At 41.5% G+C, this 20,079-nt stretch overlaps 1 protein-coding gene across 1 annotated transcript in view; it reads right to left on the reverse strand.

Annotated features, from left to right (window-relative positions):
• Nucleotides 1-16,278: 16,278 nt before the first annotated feature.
• Nucleotides 16,279-20,079, reverse strand: part of LOC106609254 (ras-related and estrogen-regulated growth inhibitor) — a 63,823-nt gene continuing 60,022 nt past the window's right edge. The window contains exons 4-5 of the mRNA XM_014207843.3: nt 17,959-18,032; nt 16,279-16,821 (exon numbers count right to left, since the gene is read on the reverse strand). Of these exons, the coding sequence (XP_014063318.1) occupies nt 16,411-16,821; nt 17,959-18,032 (485 nt within the window). The 3' untranslated portion in view covers nt 16,279-16,410. The remainder of the gene's footprint in view (nt 16,822-17,958; nt 18,033-20,079) is intronic.

The raw sequence follows: 20,079 nt of genomic DNA on the forward strand, positions 1-20,079 counted from the left end.
TGAACATTTTATCAACTAGTCTGAGATATTAGGCTACTAGGGTTCTTACTTTGCTTTTTGGTGTACTGAAAATGCTCTGACGTCCATACAGTGTGCAGATTATTTACAGTAGATGGGCGGGCTTCTATCATCTATCATTCTATAATGGGCTTTTATCTACCAGGTAGCTAGCTAGTCAGCTAGCAAATGTGAAACGGATTGCTGTGACAAGTGTTGACAGCTGTATGAGTTCTCCATTTACGCAACGTAAGCTGCAATCTTTTGTAATTTTAATATAGTTTGTTTTCGTTTTATATTGGCTGGCTTCCCACAATAGCTGAATTTGCTGAGCTTGCGAGCACCAATTCCATTTCCATGGTGTTTGCTATAATCTTTGCTATCGTCAGTTTACTCCAAGATCGGCACACAGGTGCTTCAAAGTCCCCTAGCGACAATTTAGCTTTTGCAACGAGACCATTAAAGATATTTAAGACAATGGTAGAAGAGTGTAGTTCTGTTCAGTGTGGAGTTCAGTTTATCGCTAACCTTATTACTGGGACTTCGAAGCACTACAGCTGCGTGCTGATCTTGGAATAAACTGACGACGCCACATAAATGGAATCGGTGCTAGCTAATGTTTGCTTTAGTTTGCTCGCTAGCTCTGCAAATGCAGCTATTGTGTGTGAACCCTGCCAACATAAAACTAAATCGCTATGGTACGATTGACTGGATTAACCTCACATTAGCTACATGCGTTGAGTGCCTTTCAGATGGTAGACACGAACACTGTCACCTTGGAACACTACATTGCATTGCTAGCTTCTCTCATTGACTTGAATTCAAACCGCTGCAAACACTGGTTGATGTTACTGCAGCTAGCTAGCAAACGTCAGCTAACCGCTAGCTAACATAAAGCGTGACCTTCAATTCAATCCAGGTCACTTAAGATACGTTTTCCCAAACTCAGTCTTGCCCCACCCCCGGGTGCACAGTTTTTTTTTACCCTAGCGCTACACAGCTGATCCAAATAACCAACTCTTTGATTATTTGAATCAGCTGTGTAGTGCTAGGGCAAAAGCCAAAACATGCACCTGGGGAGGCCCCAGGACCAAGTTTGGGAAACCCTGGCTTAAGAGACCGATGAGTAAGGTTGAGACTCATCCAGAAACAAAGATGTGTATTGCATTCAGAGGAGGCTGGTGGGAGGAGCTATAGGAGGACAGGCTCATTGTAGTGGCTGGAATGGAATTAATGGAACGGAGTCAAATACAGTATGTGCTTTCCATATGCTTGATGTGTTTGATTCCATTCAAGCCATTACCATGAGACTGTCCTCTCATAGCTCCTCCCACCTGCCTCCTCTAATTACATTCCATCCCTCTCTTTTCTCTGGAAACCACCAGAAAACAGAGCAGATAGATAGTAGATACTCAATCTAAAATATACAGGGGAAAAAGTGCTTGCAGTGATTTTAGTAAGTCAGTAGAAGGCACTGCTCCTTAACAAACCAATCCAAACCTACATTTACAAGGTAGTCCAAACCTACATTTACAACCAGAGTACTTCCAGCACACTGTCAACTTAAATTACAAGGACTAAGTTTTTTTTTTGTAATTAACTATGTTTCTTTATTGTCAGTATTCAACTAAACACCACTTCTGGTTTCTAGCTTTTCATGATCATGGATTGCATGGCAGCTATTCAGGATTGTTATTTTTCAGGTCTCAGTGAAGTGATTCATGTATCATATCTGAATAAATAGATATTTGGAAATTATCCACTGTGATGTGCAGTTATCCAAAGCTCCCACTTAATGTTACATATGCTGATTGTTCATTCAGAATCTGCTCAATGACATTATAAAGTAGACAGTGGGAGTAGGGGAACAAAACTTTCCTCTGTACCATTCCAAAGGAAGGAATTTTATTGAACCCACCTGTGAACTATGTATAGATGCCAGTCTTTTTGTCCCTTCCATCCAAGTCCCTAACCACACTTTCCCCTCAAGGTCTGAACATGCGTCACAGCCTCACAGGGGTCCTTATTTCATATAAGATCCTCCCACTCTTGGGCATGATATGTGTGCGTATGTGTGCCTACGCTCTCTCCCAGACCTGTATATTGTGTTGGTCACCATAGAGAGAAGGGGGGGGGGGGAGAATCTCCTTAGGTTAGAATCAAGGGAAGGCCTTGGTCGTCATGGTAACTGCAATGAGAGAGAGAGAGAGAGCTTAGGAGTGTTGAAGGGAAGGCCACCAAGATGTCAATTACCCGCTAACCAATTGTTGTGGTTATCTCTATGTGCTTGCATTTATGAGATGGAAATATTTCCTCCTCTGCCTGTTGTCCGAAGCCTCTCGACACACGCTTGTCTAAGCCACCGTCCTTCAGTGCTTCTTCCCATCCATACCTAAGATGACATGACAATAGCCTGTCATTATAATATGACTTTAGAAAAGCATAGGGAATGGATATTGTGCAATGGGATTGGTGCAATGTGTTATGCTTATAGATTATGATATATCAGGGCTATTCTGACACCGTATGTAGGCATAATGACAGTCAAACAGCAATACATTGGTGAATCGTTCCTGTTGAATAGCACGCTACTGAATGCTACAGGGTGGTCCCTCTGTGAGAATAACATGTGGTGTTATATGACTAACTGCACAAGTCATTGTCAAAGATGACATCAATTCTTATCTCTGTTAGGTATTCATCAGGAAGTCAGAACAGAACAGTCTTTTGAAGTAAATTCAAGATAATTCCCTGTGTATTTTGTCTGCAGCACTGAGGAAAACGGTCATTTTCCATGAACGCGGGCAGAAGAGCTGCAGTAGCTATTATTCTATTTGGCCTATATATCGATTCATATAGTCTGCCTGTTATTGACGGAACATTGTACCCTGACCATAGTGATTTCATTTCCTCTTCTGACAGTGTATTTCTTCTGTTATCCTTTGTTTTATTACCCCCCCCCCCCCCCCCCCACCACACTTTCATAATTGAAATGTTTTCATCATAAGGGTCTGGAGAATGTGGAAATTGGATGAGAGCATGAAATATGTTGTAATGAGTTTGTGTGTGTGTTGAGTATGCATGCATGTATGTGTGCTGCTTGAGTGCATTCATTCATGTTCATACTCAATTTCCTAGATTTGATTGCAAATGGTTCTGCAAATGTTTGCTATTTTCCCAAGTTAAACAGGATGTCCAGCATGGGGATTCTGACTGGCCTAGAGTAATAAAACTAGACAGATTTAGCCAAGTCGTTTTCACAATAGGTCACTGGGCAGAACCCAAGAGAATATGTACAGTATTACTTGAACTAAGTCATATACATGTAATTGTTATAGACGACAACATATTTACATGGCAGCTCAGTACATTCTTAAATTGTAATAACATGTAAGCTACCAGCAACTGTTCATACTAGAAACAGCAATTCCAAAGGGACCAATTTGACCATGGCCTGGCCCTGCCAATGGATGGCAGAGTTATAATAACTGTGATTGAAACATGGAACATTATTTGTGATACAAATAAGCAGCAAAATTGTCCATTTGAGTTCAAGGCCAGATTGTTGTATCTGCACTGTTGACATGCATTTAATGCCAAAGATACCATGAGGGTAAGGGAGATGCACACACACACACACACACACACACACACACACCTCCTGGAGCTGTTAGTCTGCTGGGATTCTGGCCACTGAAAGAGTTATCTGCCTGCAGAGGTAAATATGGTAACATGGACCCAAGGCAGGGTGCTACTGTATTAGCAGGAAGAGTTGCCACTGGAGTGTGTTGTGCTGAATGACTGCAGGTGGGCTTACCCCCAGAGCCCTGAGAACCGTCACAACTAGGCCATACATATAGATGAGATGTGTGCAGCCCTCAGGATCAACTAGTCACAGATTTACTTTCCACTCGATCACTAGATAGATCCAATGTTAGATCCAATGTTCTACAAGTGTGCTAGATATGATTTAAAGGTCCCTAACAGTCATTCTGATTGCCATGTAAAACCGTATTTTGCGCTACTAAAATATCACTCATATTATATTCATGAGCTCGCGTTGACTGACAGCTCTTTGAAACGCCTATGTCAAGCAGCGTGAATGCAGTGAGCAGTGTTGCAGTAAAAACATCTCAAGCAAATTTAGTGATGCGCAACTCAAAACAACATTGAAATTGCACCAATGATGTCAAAAATATTTTACATCCCCCGTTTGTCATGTCTCTTTGTAATGCAGTTTACAGCAGCACTGACGGATGTGTTGACTTGACAAATGTGTCAGAGTTTTGAACGACCCTTCCCCGTTTGTTCCATGCTGGCTGAAGACCTAGCTAGCCAGTGTCTAGCTAACACCAGACACCAATGAAAGGGCAAACAAATACATATCTTTGCCATAGATGAATAGGGTTCACTTTTATATTTGCTGACAAACCTAGAGTCAAATTTTGGCTGATGTTTAATGAGCTGGGAAAAAAAATCCCAGAAATTTGCCATACCCACAAAAATATTATTTCTCTCAAAATGTGTGAACAAATTTGTTTACATCCCCCTCTGCTCTTTTCCTCAGGTTGAAGCACATTCCTAACACCCAGACAGACTTAAAGAACTTGGCAACCTCCCATCCATCCATCATCTTGTTCTTGGAGTTTATTCTCAATTTTAGAGAATAACATGTGGATCTATTTCTATCATGCAGAATTGTAGTTTAGCTTGTAACTTGGGAAGCTCATTCAATAATACAGATTTGGGTGATTTCTGTCCCAGGGGACTGAACTGTGTGTATGTTTTTGTTAAATTTAGACCACAATAAATTGAATGAGGTGTTAGTGAAGTGCTGGAACAAAAACCTTTACACCTGTATAAAGAATATATGGCTGTCATGACTTCTATTGACTAAATACTGTACAGTTACCATTTTATTTTGTTAATCTATGCAGGTTTGATTTCTAAGAGCCTGGTAGAGATGGATACAACCATATTACAAGACAGGACATTTCCCTGCATCCAGGTTGAGGCCTGCTACCAGCATGACTTACTGTCAGTGTCAGTAAGTCATGCATATTTTTATATATACAGTGCATTCAGAAAGTATTCAGACCCCTTGACTTCATCCACATTTAATTTTTTTTTAAATAGACATGACTTTGACTCAGTACTTTGTTGAAGCACCTTTGGCAGCGATTACAGCCTCGAGTCTTCTTGGGTATGACGTTACAAGCTTGGCACACCTGTATTTGGGCGGTTTTTCCCATTTTTCTTTTCTGCAGATCCTCTCAAACTCTGTCAGGTTGAATGGGGAGCGCTGAACGAGTCTCCTTCCTGAGCGGTATGACGACTGTGTGGTCCCATGGTGTTTAGACAGATGAACGTGGTACCTTCAGGTGTTTGGAAATTGCTCCCAAGGATGAACCAGAATTGTGGAGGTCTACAATTTTTTTCTGAGGTCTTGGCTGATTTCTTCTAATTTTTCCATCATATCAAGCAAAGAGGCACTGAGTTTAAAGGTAGGCCTTGAAATACATCCACAGGTACACCTCCAATTAACTCAAATGATGTCAATTAGCCTATCAGAAGCTTCTAAAGCCATGACATCATTTTCTGGAATTTTCCAAGCTGTTTAAAGGCACAGTCAACTTAGTGTATGTAAACTTCTGACCCACTGGAATTGTGATACAGTGAATTATAAGTGAAATAATCTGTAAACAATTGTCAGAAAAATTACTTGTGTCATGTACAAAGTAGATGTCCTAACCGACTTGCCAAAACTATAGTTTGTTAACAAGACATTTGTGGAGTGGTTGAAAACAAGTTTTAATGACTCCAACATAAGTGTTGGAGTCATTAAAATGTGTATATATATATAGATAGATATATAGATAGATAGATATACATACACTGCTCAAAAAAATAAAGGGAACACTTAAACAACACAATGTAACTCCAAGTCAATCACACGTCTGTGAAATCAAACTGTCCACTTAGGAAGCAACACTGATTGACAATACATTTCACATGCTGTTGTGCAAATGGAATAGACAACAGGTGGAAATTATAGGCAATTAGCAAGACACCCCCAATAAAGGAGTGGTTCTGCAGGTGGTGACCACAGACCACTTCTCAGTTCCTATGCTTCCTGGCTGATGTTTTGGTCACTTGAATGCTGGCGGTGCTTTCACTCTAGTGGTAGCATGAGATGGAGTCTACAACCCACACAAGTGGCTCAGGTAGTGCAGCTCATCCAGGATGGCACATCAATGCGAGCTGTGGCAAGAAGGTTTGCTGTGTCTGTCAGCGAAGTGTCCAGAGCATGGAGGCGCTACCAGGAGACAGGCCAGTACATCAGGAGACGTGGAGGAGGCCGTAGGAGGGCAACAACCCAGCAGCAGGACCGCTACCTCCGCCTTTGTGCAAGGAGGAGCAGGAGGAGCACTGCCAGAGCCCTGCAAAATGACCTCCAGCAGGCCACAAATGTGCATGTGTCTGCTCAAACGGTCAGAAACAGACTCCATGAGGGTGGTATGAGGGCCCAACGTCCACAGGTGGGGGTTGTGCTTACAGCCCAACACCGTGCAGGACGTTTGGCGTTTGCCAGAGAACACCAAGATTGGCAAATTCGCCACTGGCGCCCTGTGGTCTTCACAGATGAAAGCAGGTTCACACTGAGCACATGTGACAGACGTGACAGAGTCTGGAGACGCCGTGGAGAACGTTCTGCTGCCTGCAACATCCTCCAGCATGACCGGTTTGGCGGTGGGTCAGTCATGGTGTGGGGTGGCATTTCTTTGGGGGGGGGGGGGTCGCACAGCCCTCCATGTGCTCGCCAGAGGTAGCCTGACTGCCATTAGGTACCGAGATGAGATCCTCAGACCCCTTGTGAGACCATATGCTGGTGCGGTTGGCCCTGGGTTCCTCCTAATGCAAGACAATGCTAGACCTCATGTGGCTGGAGTGTGTCAGCAGTTCCTGCAAGAGGAAGGCATTGATGCTATGGACTGGCCCGCCCGTTCCCCAGACCTGAATCCAATTGAGCACATCTGGGACATCATGTCTCGCTCCATCCACCAACACCAGGTTGCACCACAGACTGTCCAGGAGTTGGCGGATGCTTTAGTCCAGGTCTGGGAGGAGATCCCTCAGGAGACCATCCGCCACCTCATCAGGAGCATGCCCAGGCATTGTAGGGAGGTCATACAGGCACGTGGAGGCCACACACACTACTGAGCCTCATTTTGACTTGTTTTAATGACATTACATCAAAGTTGGATCAGCCTGTAGTGTGGTTTTCCACTTTAATTTTGAGTGTGACTCCAAATCCATGGGTTGATAAATTGGATTTCCATTGATTATTTTTGTGTGATTGTGTTGTCAGCACATTCAACTATGTAAAGAAAAAAGTGTTTAATAAGATTATTTCTTTCATTCAGATCTAGGATGTGTTGTTTAAGTGTTCCCTTTATTTTTTTGAGCAGTATATATACTGCCGTTCAAAAGTTTGGGGTCACTTAGAAATGTCCTTGTTTTTGAAAGAAAAGCACATTTTTTGGTCCATTAAAATAACATCAAATTGATCAGAAATACAGCGTAGACATTGTTAATGTTGTAAATGACTATTGTAGCTGGAAATTGCTGATTTTTAATGGAATACCTACATAGGCGTACGGAGGCCCATTATCAGCAACCATCACTCCTGTGTTCCAATGGCAAGTTGTGTTAACCATTTAACATGATACACTTGGATTAGCTAATTGATCAGTAGAAAACCCTTTTGCAATTATATTAGCACAGCTGAAGTTTTTGTTCTGATTAAAGAAGCAATAAAACTGGCCTTCTTTACACTAGTTGAGTATCTGGAGCATCAGCATTTGTGGGTTCGATTTCGGGTTTAAATGACCTGAAACAAAGTACTTTCTTCTGAAACTCGTCAGTCTATTCTTGTTCTGAGAAATGAAGGCTATTCCATGTCAGAAATTGCCAAGAAACTGAAGATCTTGTACAATGCTGTGTACTACTCCCTTCACAGAAGAGCGCAAACAGGCTCTAACCGGAATAGAAAGAGGAGTGGGAGGCCCCGGTGCACAACTGAGCAAGAGGACAAGTACATTAGAGTGTCTAGTTTGAGAAGCAGATGCCTCACAAGTCCTCAACTTCATTAAATAGTACCCGCAAAACACCAGTCTCAACGTCAACAGTGAAGAGGCGACTCCGGGATGCTGGCCTTCTAGGCAGAGTTCCTCTATCCAGTCCTCTGTCCATCTTGTTATTTTTTGTCCCACCCTTCAGCTCCACTCAAGTTGCTGCAGGGGGTGCTGAGGCATTGGCCGGGGTAGCCAGGTGGAAAGGTGTATCAGTTCATAAACCATGTCCCATGGAATATTTTGCAATCTATATGGCACAGCTGTCCATTTTTTGGTCCTTAAATGGAACTGGTATACTTTCTTATTTATCACAATTTTCATTAACCTCTTTTGGTCTTCAATGCAGGGCCGAGAGACAAGTTCCTTCCTTTCTCCCCCTTCCACTTGCCATTTTCGCGGTAATGCTGCAAATAGTTGGTTGTCATTTTGAGTAGAGCAGACATTTCCATATTTTTGTTAACTGCATGTGTGACAACTCTACCAGTCCTATGTGATATAATTTACAAAGATGATATTGTTTTTAAACATTATTTCCAAATATATAGTATTTTTAATCAATTAGTATATTTGAGTTTAACCCTAATATTTGTTCTGTGTTTTCTGATTTGACACACTAAACTGGATTAAACTGAAAATGAAACCAACTTTTTATGGCTTTTTAAAAAATGACTATATTTGAATAGAGGGGGGGGGAAGGCCATTCTTGATCATGGGGTGAGACATTCTTACTAATCTGCTAGAGAACCAGATCAGAGTAAGTGTACCTTTTCTATGACTGAAGCCTTTAGTGAGAGGTCTAATGCTTTAATATTTAATAATTTCTGCCCTCTGAATTCATAGTCGTTATATAAATAGGCCAGTTTAATTTTGTCTGGCTTGCTGTTCCAAATAAAACTGAATATTTCATTGCTCATATCATTTTAAAAACAAGTGTAGGCAAGGCCAGAAGCAAATAGCTAAACTGGGATATGACTAAAGAGTTCATCAGGGTGATTTTTCCACAAATAGACAGTTATTTTACTTTCCATGGTAGCAAGATCTTATCTATTTTTGTTAACTTTCTATTAAAATGTATTGCAGTTAAATCATTTCTTTCTTTCGGGATATGAGTACAGAGTATGTCCTCTTCACTGTCAGACCATTTTATTGGTAAACTACACAGTAATGTAAAATGTATATTTCTTAGTGATACAATAAGTATTATATTATTATGATTATTATGATTCGAGCCCTGAATGCTGATAGGATGACAGCCGTGGTATATCAGACCACTGGTATGACCAAACATTTCTTTTTACTTCGCTAATTACATTGGTAACCAGTTTATAATAGCAATAAGGCACCTCGGGGGGGTTTGTGGTATATGGCCAATATACCACAACTAAGGGCTGTATACAGGCACTCTGCATTGTGTCGTGCATAAGAACAGCCCTTAGCCATGGTATATTAGCCATATATCACCCCCCACCCCCTGGCCTTCTTGCTTAAGTATAGTACCCTTATCATAATTAGGTTGTAATTCATAGAGGTTAGACAAAGTATCTAGATCCTCTATGAGGCTGTGTAGGGATTGAAATTGTGGATTTAAAAGAAATCATGAATCATCAGCCTACAATGACACCTTTGTTTTTAAGCCCTGGATTTCTAGCCCCTTGATATTATTGTTGGATCTCATTTTAATAGCTAACATTTCGATGGCCATAATAAATAGATACGCCGATAGTGGACAACCTTGTTTTACTCCTCTTGACAGTTTAATACTTTCTGAGAAGTGGCCATTATTTACTATTTTACACCTAGGGTTACTTTACAAAACTTTAACCCATCTTATAAGAGATTCTCCAAAATTGAAATATTCCAGGCATTTATATATACATTCCAGACGTACATTATCAAAGGTTTCCCTGATTTTTCATAGTGTTCTATTGTTTCCAGTACTTGTCTTATATTATCTCCAATGTATCGTACATGTAAAAGACTTGGCTGATTAGGATGAATAATATCCAACAATACCTTTTTAATTCTATGCATTTTGCTAGAATTTGTGCATCACAACACAAAAAAGGGGCCTCCAATTTTATAAAAGGACTGGATCTTTATATTTACCGCTTTGGTCCTGTTTCAGTAATAATGAAATCAGACCTTCTTGTTGAGTATCTAATAATCTACCATTTTTATGGGAGTGGTTAAAACATGCTACTAACATTCCTTTGAGTACATCAAAAAAGTTTTGGTATACCTCAACTGGTATGCCATCCAGCCCTGGAGTTTTCCCAGACTTAAATGCTTTAATTGCATCAATAAGTTCCTCCTCTGTAATTTGGCCTTCACATGAGTCTTTCTGTACAGCTGTTAATTTTACATTATTAAAAAAAAAATCCTTACAATTAACTACGGTTAGTGGAGAAGGAGGAGACTGAAATGAAAACATACTGTAGCTTAAACTACTTCGCGTCCCCTTTCAAAATATAGTAAAAAGTTTCACTAAATTCTTTTTGGTAGCATTTCTATGTTGAAGATAAAACAATTTGGTGCATTTTTCCCCATTCTATCCAGGTCGCTTTATTTTTGTAATATATTAGACTTGATCTTTCTTGAATAAGTTCCTCCATTTCTTTTTGTTTTTCCCTCTAATGTATTCTGTGCCTCTATGGTACAGTTTTTATTGCGATCTATCTGTACTGTAAGTCCCTCTATTTCCTTTGTTAATATTAATTATTTTGACCTAAATTGCCTTTAAAAATGTGTAGCTATTGAATTGCATGGCCTCTAAAGGCACATTTAAAAGTTTCCCATAAAATAAGGGGATCTGCTGTACCTATACTGCTCAAAAAAATAAAGGGAACACTAAAATAACACATCCTAGATCTGAATGAATGAAATAATCTTATTAAATACTTTTTTCTTTACATAGTTGAATGTGCTGACAACAAAATCACACAAAAATAATCAATGAAAATCCAATTTATCAACCCATGGAGGTCTGGATTTGTAGTCACACTCAAAATTAAAGTGGAAAACCACACTACAGGCTGATCCAACTTTGATGTAATGTCCTTAAAACAAGTCAAAATGAGGCTCAGTAATGTGTGTGGCCTCCACGTGCCTGTATGACCTCCCTACAACACCTGGGCATGCTCCTGATGAGGTGGCGGATGGTCTCCTGAGGGATCTCCTCCCAGACCTGGACTAAAGCATCTGCCAACTCCTGGACAGTCTGTGGTGCAACGTGGCGTTGGTGGATGGAGCGAGACATGATGTCCCAGATGTGCTCAATTGGATTCAGGTCTGGGGAACGGGCGGGCCAGTCCATAGCATCAATGCCTTCCTCTTGCAGGAACTGCTGACACACTCCAGCCACATGAGGTCTAGCATTGTCTTGCATTAGGAGGAACCCAGGGCCAACCGCACCAGCATATGGTCTCACAAGGGGTCTGAGGATCTCATCTCGGTACCTAATGGCAGTCAGGCTGGAGGGCTGTACGGCCCCCCAAAGAAATGCCACCCCACACCATGACTGACCCACCGCCAAACCGGTCATGCTGGAGGATGTTGCAGGCAGCAGAACGTTCTCCACGGCGTCTCCAGACTCTGTCACGTGCTCAGTGTGAACCTGCTTTCATCTGTGAAGAGCACAGGGCGCCAGTGGCGAATTTGCCAATCTTGGTGTTCTCTGGCAAATGCCAAACGTCCTGCACGGTGTTGGGCTGTAAGCACAACCCCCACCTGTGGACGTCGGGCCCTCATACCACCCTCATGGAGTCTGTTTCTGACCGTTTGAGCAGACACATGCACATTTGTGGCCTGCTGGAGGTCATTTTGCAGGGCTCTGGCAGTGCTCCTCCTGCTCCTCCTTGCACAAAGGCGGAGGTAGCGGTCCTGCTGCTGGGTTGTTGCCCTCCTACGGCCTCCTCCACGTCTCCTGATGTACTGGCCTGTCTCCTGGTAGCGCCTCCATGCTCTGGACACTACGCTGACAGGCACAGCAAACCTTCTTACCACAGCTCGCATTGATGTGCCATCCTGGATGAGCTGCACTACCTGAGCCACTTGTGTGGGTTGTAGACTCCGTCTCATGCTACCACTAGAGTGAAAGCACCGCCAGCATTCAAAAGTGACCAAAACATCAGCCAGGAAGCATAGGAACTGAGAAGTAGTCTGTGGTCCCCACCTGCAGAACCACTCCTTTATTGGGGGTGTCTTGCTAATTGCCTATAATTTCCACCTGTTGTCTATTCCATTTGCACAACAGTATGTGAAATTTATTGTCAATCCGTGTTGCTTCCTAAGTGGACAGTTTGATTTCACAGAAGTGTGATTGACTTGGATTTACATTGTGTTGTTTAAGTGTTCCCTTTATTTTTTTGAGCAGTGTAAGTTATAAATTATTCTGTCCTGGTTAAAAACAAGTTGTCATCCAATAGGCTTTGATTAAATTTCCAATTTCCTCGCCCATGTGGAAATTCTGTAAGATTAATGTAAATGCCAATTATTTGATGGTTCGACTGCATTCTGTCCCCTATCAACACTTTTTTAAACTTTTGGTGCCAGCAAGAATGACATAAGAAATGAGTTGAGGACAAGCATAATTGAGCCTCCGCCATGAAAATCTCACTAGGTCAAGATATTTAAGCCTCCATATATCCCCTAGTTTCAATTTATCCATGGTATTCGTCATTTCCTTAAGTGCATATGGGTGATAGTTTGTAGTGCGATTTCCTTTACGGTCCATTGAGGTATTTAAAACTGTATTATAATCTCCCACTAGAGTCTTGTATTGTTTGTAGGCTTGATAAATGATTATATATATTTTCAAAGAAGCAGGGATCATCATTTATTTGGACCGTATAGATTGAGCCAAATCGGTTTATGTTCCAATAACATATTTAAAAGAATCCATCCAACTTGCGGATCTGTTTGAACAATTTGCACATTCGGATCAAAATAATTGTTAATTAACATCATCCCTTTTGAGTTTCTTTGCCCATGGGAGAAGTATATTTTGCCCCCCCCTGCCCCCCCCCCCCAGGCCTTTTTCGACTTCATCTAAAATTGATGAGTTTCCTGTAAACAATATATATTATATTCCTTCTCTTTTAGCCAGGTAAATACTGATAATATTTTCTTATCTGCTAAGCATTGCAATTATAACCATTTATCATGAGATATGCGTTTCAAAACTATTTTTCATAATATACTGTAGCAGTCAAAAGTTTGGATACACCTACTCATTCAAGGGTTTCTTTATTTTTACTTTTTTCTACATTGTAGAATAATAGTGAAGACAAACTATGAAATAACACATATGGAATAATGTAGTAACCAAAAAGTGTTTAACAAATCCTAAATATATTTTATATTTGAGGTTCTTCAAAGTAGCCACCCTTTGCCTTGAGTGTGGTGTGTCCAAACTTTTGACTGGTACTGTCTATTTTTATTTTTGAGAAACCTAGCTAACATTAGCTACACTGCAGTGATGACGGTGGGAGTTAGCTTTCATCCAGCAGTTTCAATTTAGCTAGATATCTAGCTAGCTAATAGAATTTATAATCAATCAAATGGTTAACTAGCAAATATATTTGTTTTCCCTTCTAAAGCTGCCTGATAAAGCTAGCCAGTTGATAGTAAAGCTAGGATGAATGAGGCCAGCTTGCTAAGACAATAGCATCTGTCAATGCAATGGCTGGTCTGGAGTTCATCTGAAATGTACCATTATATTTCACATGATAAGCAAACTACTGTCATGCCTTTACACAAAAGAATGCAATGAATACAGTTAACAGACAATTACTTTCAAGTAGATAGTTTTGGTTTCATTTACCTCATCCTCTCTTGCGCATGTGGGTAGCTACTTCCTGAGATTTGATTAATGGAACAATCCAGCCAATGGTTAGGTTGCTGTGGTTTTGGCAGAGGGAACTGATTGGTCAGGAGTAAAAGGTCCTGCAAATCACATTTTTACTTGGGAATCTCTTTCTCCAAACTTACAATACTTTTTACAAGCTTATGAATCTCTTGGTAACGTGACAAGTGACAGAACTTCGAGCGCATGCAGCTTCAAAATCTGCAAGTGTATTTTTGATTCACAGCAGAATATTCATACTCGTAAATGGACTTGTAATAAATTATACTTGCAAATTGTATTGAATGTATTCAGATGTCAAGTTAAGTTTGCGACCGTGGTAAAATCTTTCACACATGATACATGCTTGCAAAATTAAATTACACATTTGGGAATCAAACTTGCAACCACGAATCTCAATGTGCGACCATGAAATTCAAAAATACAAACTCATGTAGTTCTGTCATCATTATAATCCCATAGATACAGCATCTTCTCTAACTGGTCTGTGTCCAAGAGACATCAGCTAAATCCATTATAATTTGAATAGACAAATGTACAGCCTACATCTGCAAGCTAAGAATCAATCTACAGGCCTGTAGTATTCAACCAGTCATTGGATGGAGAAATGTACACACGTCTGCGAGCTATAAATCTATCTTTAGGCATATACTGGTCATGTGATGGGGAGCTAACTGTCTCCAGCTGTGTGCTACTGGTTAGGGACCCCAGAGGGAGGAGAACTGGGGTTGTAGTGGTCCCCTGGTGCAGTATTTTGAGAGATTCACTACGTAGTAATTACAGTAGGCCTATCCGCCCTGAGACTGGACACTCCTAAACAGCACCGAGACTTTTGTGTGTCACTCGAAACCATAATGCGAACTATGCAGCTTTGTTAGACTGTCAAAAATAACAAACAATGAAATTTGTTTATGCACGACAACATACTGTTAAAGATGAATCAGAAAAGAGACATTTTCAAACTCGTCTTGGATATACATGTATCTAATGTTTAATTACAATTGCACAGCAAATTTGTTCGTTTTATCCCCATTCTCAAAACTCAGAGACAGGTCGGGTACATTGGATAACAAAGAAACAGCATTTGGTTAAAATACAGGAGACATGTCGACCATTTTGTCTGCCTCTGGGTTATGTACTGTACACTCATTTGAGACCAATGATAAAGGCAATATTATACATAGTTTACAATTAAGGTACATTTAGAACGTCCCTGGAATTTGAACCGGAATGATGGATGGTAACTAGTCCCCTGGATGGACGATACCGTGAAACAGTATTAGCATTGATTTACAAACTGAAAACTTTGGTCTCTATCTTATTCGATCTTGTTTTAGGTTCTTTAGATGAAAAACGTATTTGAGATAGGACAGGGCTATAGAGATCCTATGCTTGGTATGAGATGGGGGTTGAGGTTTGGGTGGGGGAGACATCATTTGATGTCATAATAGTATGATGGACATTATGTGGATAATTGTTTATTTGACCAATCGTGTCACAGCTCAAAGGATATGTCAACAAGTACCCAAGGCCAACAGAGCTCTGCAAACGGACAACATAATGATCTAAGACCATGAAAACTCTTGATGAATCCTTTAACGCTGCTCAAAGAACATGCATCCGTTGGCCTAGAGCAGTGTTCCCCAACACCGGTCCTTGTGTAGCCCTGGACTAACGCAACTCATTGAGGGCTTGATGATTAGTTGACAAGTGGAACCAGGTGTGCTTGTCTAGGTTTACAATAAGGATGTGTACTGGAGGACCAGGGTTGGGAAACACTGGCCTAGAGCACATCAAAACATTATCCCACAAACAAGCTACAGGTAGAGGAAACTACAAATCGTTTGTCCATCATTTCTAATAAACAAAGGTTGGGTTCATGGACAATATTTTGTTTAAAGTTGGTGGAGCTGTAGCTACAAAACTGGGGTATTCACTACGCTGCTCAAGAAGGAAGAGTGAATTTCAGAGATTTGAGACTTCTGAATAACGGACTCTCCCCAACTTCCTTGGCAGTATACAGAAATGTCCCAGTTGGCTATGAAACAAAAGCATCTTCACCTCCCTCACGGACAAAGTAGTTCCCATCATGTGATTATTATGTTACCCTTTGTGCTTCTGACCTTTAGTTGTGGAGCATGGTCAAAGAGCAAGTAATAATAGCCAACAGCCTTCCCCTTTAGAATCAGTGTTGAATGGAGAGCGATTTTTGGCACACTCGGTATCAATGCAAATCTTCATTGATTTGTGCATTGATACTAAGTACAAAGAGGTTCGCTGTTCATTCGTAATTTTATATTTGTGCTCTTTAGGAGCTTGGATGGCTGTATGATATTTCTACACATCTAAACCCTTAAAATCTGTCACTTTGTTCTTGAGTTTATCCTCTTTGTGAAGTGTGCTCAGCGGCTACCCCTAGCTGCTGATCTTGGTCAGCATCTTGTTGATGGCCTGCTTGACGTGGGTGGTGGAGCTACGGCGCCTGGCCTTGCCCTGGACCACTTTGCGGCGCCTCAACTCACGACACAGCTCATGGAATGCTTCCGCCACCATGCCACCCTCGTCGGCGCACGCCGAGCACTCGTAGAAGGCGCACGCCATCTCGGCAGCCAGCCGCTCGCCCTCCTCTGTGCCCACCTGTCGGGCATGGTCTAGGTCGGCTTTGTTGCCCACCAGAACCAATGGGACATTCTTGGGTTTCTTGACTTCCTCTAGGAGGCCTCGCAAAGGTGCCACTTCATCAAAGCTGCCCCGGTCAGTGATGTCATAGACGATGACGAAGCCATCGCCCCAGCGCATGTGGCTCTCCTTCTGCTGCGTGTCCTCCTGAGGTAAAGATACAGGAGAGCAGGATCTTTTTAGCAACAATTTTTCAGCAACTAGCTAGCTAATTACAATACTGTTGACCAATAGGTTGTTGTCTGGCATATCCACAAATATAGGCCCACTTGTCAATATACAAATATAAGCCCACCAATAGGCCCACTTGTTGTCTGGCAAAGAAACAATAGCTCTATGCAAGCCTTCATTGAACAAGTGATGGAGTATTGAGGCATCTGAACAGAGCTTTTTATAAAATAACTTCCACTAAGTTTTCAGCTGCACATGATTGACTGCACATGTTTGTAATGGATTCAAATGCTTTATTTCTCCTTTCTCAACATAACACTTTTTTAATCCCCCAGATTTGAACAGTCGGCTACCCTTCTGAACAGGGTACAAATTTAAGCAGCTGCTCCTGATTTCATCAAGTCGGTACAGCCAGTCCTGCCATAACAAAACTTACTAGTCGTGTGAGGGAAAGAATTAAGTTTTAAACTTGCATGAGCCAGAGATATTCTTGACCTCAACTGTTATTGGCAACAATAACTGCTGATAACTCACATTGAACATAGTAATACTTGACATCTATATAACTGACCGACTTTTGAACTTATCTGATTTATGAGGTATAAGGATGCCTTCGTGGTCCAAGAATCAAAGACTTGATATGTACTCACCACTTTTAACAGCTTTGAAGAGAACGAAGAAACCTCAGCTCTACACTGGCTCTCTGACAGAGAAAGACAGGTCTAGCAACGCTTGGTTAGGCCCTCACCTAAACTCTCACTCCCTGCACTCTCAAAATAGAATACAATGTAATGAGAGAAGGATGACTTGGCTCGACGTTTCACAGGGGAAATTAGTACCAGGCAGAACACCTACGTACTCAGACTAGCAGCAGCACATTTATCGTATAATGTGTTTACCCAATGGCTGATTAGAACAGCACAGAGCAACGCAGGCAAGGATTTGGTCTAGCTAGGACTGCTACTGTGAATAAACCCTGATAAGTCATCATTATACAGTAGGGTTGAACTGGGATATTCAATTGACTATGAATTATTCTATTGCCAGTCACAGTATAAACATTTCTCTGCACAAACGTCTATGTTTTCTGTGCAAAGTTGCTGAAGCTCCAACCTGTCCGGCGGTGTCAAGGATCTCCATGGTCACAACCTCATCGTCTATGGTTGCTTGATGGCGATACGTTGATTCTGAAAAGAACAAAAAGACAAAAGGGAAACCCCATTTAGAAGATGGTAACATGTTTATGTCCATCATGCACCGTTGAGCCCACCTGGTTGTTTAGGTGGTCAATGAACCCCATCAAGTTGAATTGCCTCAGGGAAGCTTTACCAATAGGATGAGAGGTGGATACAGATGTGAATGCTGGCTATGACCCTCTTTGTTATACCTGGATGAGGAGTAATTTACCTGAATTGCCTCTTGTTAAAAAAAACAACAACATCTGTGTAAACTCTCAAAAAGGCACTTCAGATCTCCCTGTTCAAAACCTGCTTTTTCAAGCATGGTGGGTGGCTACTATTGGAGCCCGAGGGGGCTTAACTGTTTAACTGCCAGTAACACTAGAACGCTCTGGTTGGGTGTTAGCTGTGCATGTCATCATCCCTGCCTCTACCCAGGTGCCCTCTGGGACGTAAAACGCTGTGTGTGCGCGTGTGAGATGTCACCGAGCGCCGTGAGTGACCGCTAGGGTGTTGATTTACTGCCTTCTATAGCTAAGAGGGTAGCCTGGGTCTCACGGGATGTCCCATTTCAGCTGCCACACATCCACACGCGTGCAAGCGCACACCTGGACACACACATACACGCAAAGTACACACACCTACTATGCGTGTTTGGGTATTGACAGCATGAACAGGGGGGCTTAGGGATGATTTAATGGTCCAACCTACATATCTGAAGATCTTAAAGGAGGGCCAACACCCCAGTCATTTTCCTGGCAGCAAATAACTCATTTCCTAGCGAGAACCTGGAGCCTCTAGCTGCTGTTGGTGTTATTTTAGAATGCTGAAAGAGAAAGTCTCATACCAGAATATTAACTGGAAACGTCAACAGATCAGCCCCCCATCTCAAGCTGTTTGTACTTTTAACTACTACGCCTCTTAAAAATGTTTTTTTCTTTTTCTGCTCACTCACTGGATTGCCAAGCATCTGCTTTCTTATTTGTTTACATCTGTGCTATTTATTCCTGTGATTGTGCAATGTCATATGACCTCAATAAATTAGATTCATAGTAGGTAGTAGTTATTGTAGTTGATTCCTCTGCCCCTTTTATTGAGGAGTGACTTGGTAAGAGTTCATTCCCCATGAGGTGAATAACATTAGATCAGAGGGGGGTATAAATTGTTGTTCACAGCTACGTTCGGCATCTGCATGAACATAAAGGTAACCTTTTGTATTAATGGCAAGCCGTCTTACATAATTACACTGTTCACATGCTTCCCATTGAGTGACAATGGAATTCTCCTATTCTACGGTAGAGAGACATTATTAGCGGTTGCGTGTGTTAGCTGGGCAGGGTGGAGTCGGATAAATAAATAGCTTACAATTGAACAATAAACAGAGAACCACCAAATATGAAAAAGCATAGAAATGTAGAACTCTGTTTTTTAATTGTGGGGGGAAAAGTCCTGGCAAGACTGCCGCAATGAGCAGGGTTTGCCGCCATTGTCAAATTATTGGTGTCATGGCAACAAGCATGACAATGCCCCGGTCCAGAGCCAGGAAAATGCATTCCCCAGTGGAGGCTGCTGAGGGGAGGATGACTCATAATAATGGCTGGAACTGAGCCAAAGGAATGGCATCAAACACATGGAAACCACGTATTTGATGTATGATACCATTCCACTGAATCCGCTCCAGCCATTACCACGAGCCCGTCCTCCCCAATCACCCACATAGATTATTTGACTATGGGAAAAGGGTATGCTTATGTATTTATTTATTGAATTGTGTATCTCCATCCCAAAAAAATGCTTTTCCTGATGTTAGTCACTGTAGCAGTCTTTTGTAAATATTTAATTGATCCCCCTTGCGCTGGTTAAATCCTAACTCCTAAACTCTGATAATACAGATCAGAATTGAGGGAACATCCCCAAAAAAAACCACAAGGTTTCAACATATATTCCTACAGTTGAATTATGTAACAATATGATAATGAAATGGAAAGCACTCTGTTGTAAAACAGCTTCATTTTGCACGGCTCAAATTAGCAGATGGCATCTCTTGGAAGTAAAG

This window comes from Salmo salar, chromosome 07, assembly GCF_965601325.2.
Source record: "Salmo salar chromosome 07, fSalSal1, whole genome shotgun sequence".
Taxonomy (NCBI): domain Eukaryota; kingdom Metazoa; phylum Chordata; class Actinopteri; order Salmoniformes; family Salmonidae; genus Salmo; species Salmo salar.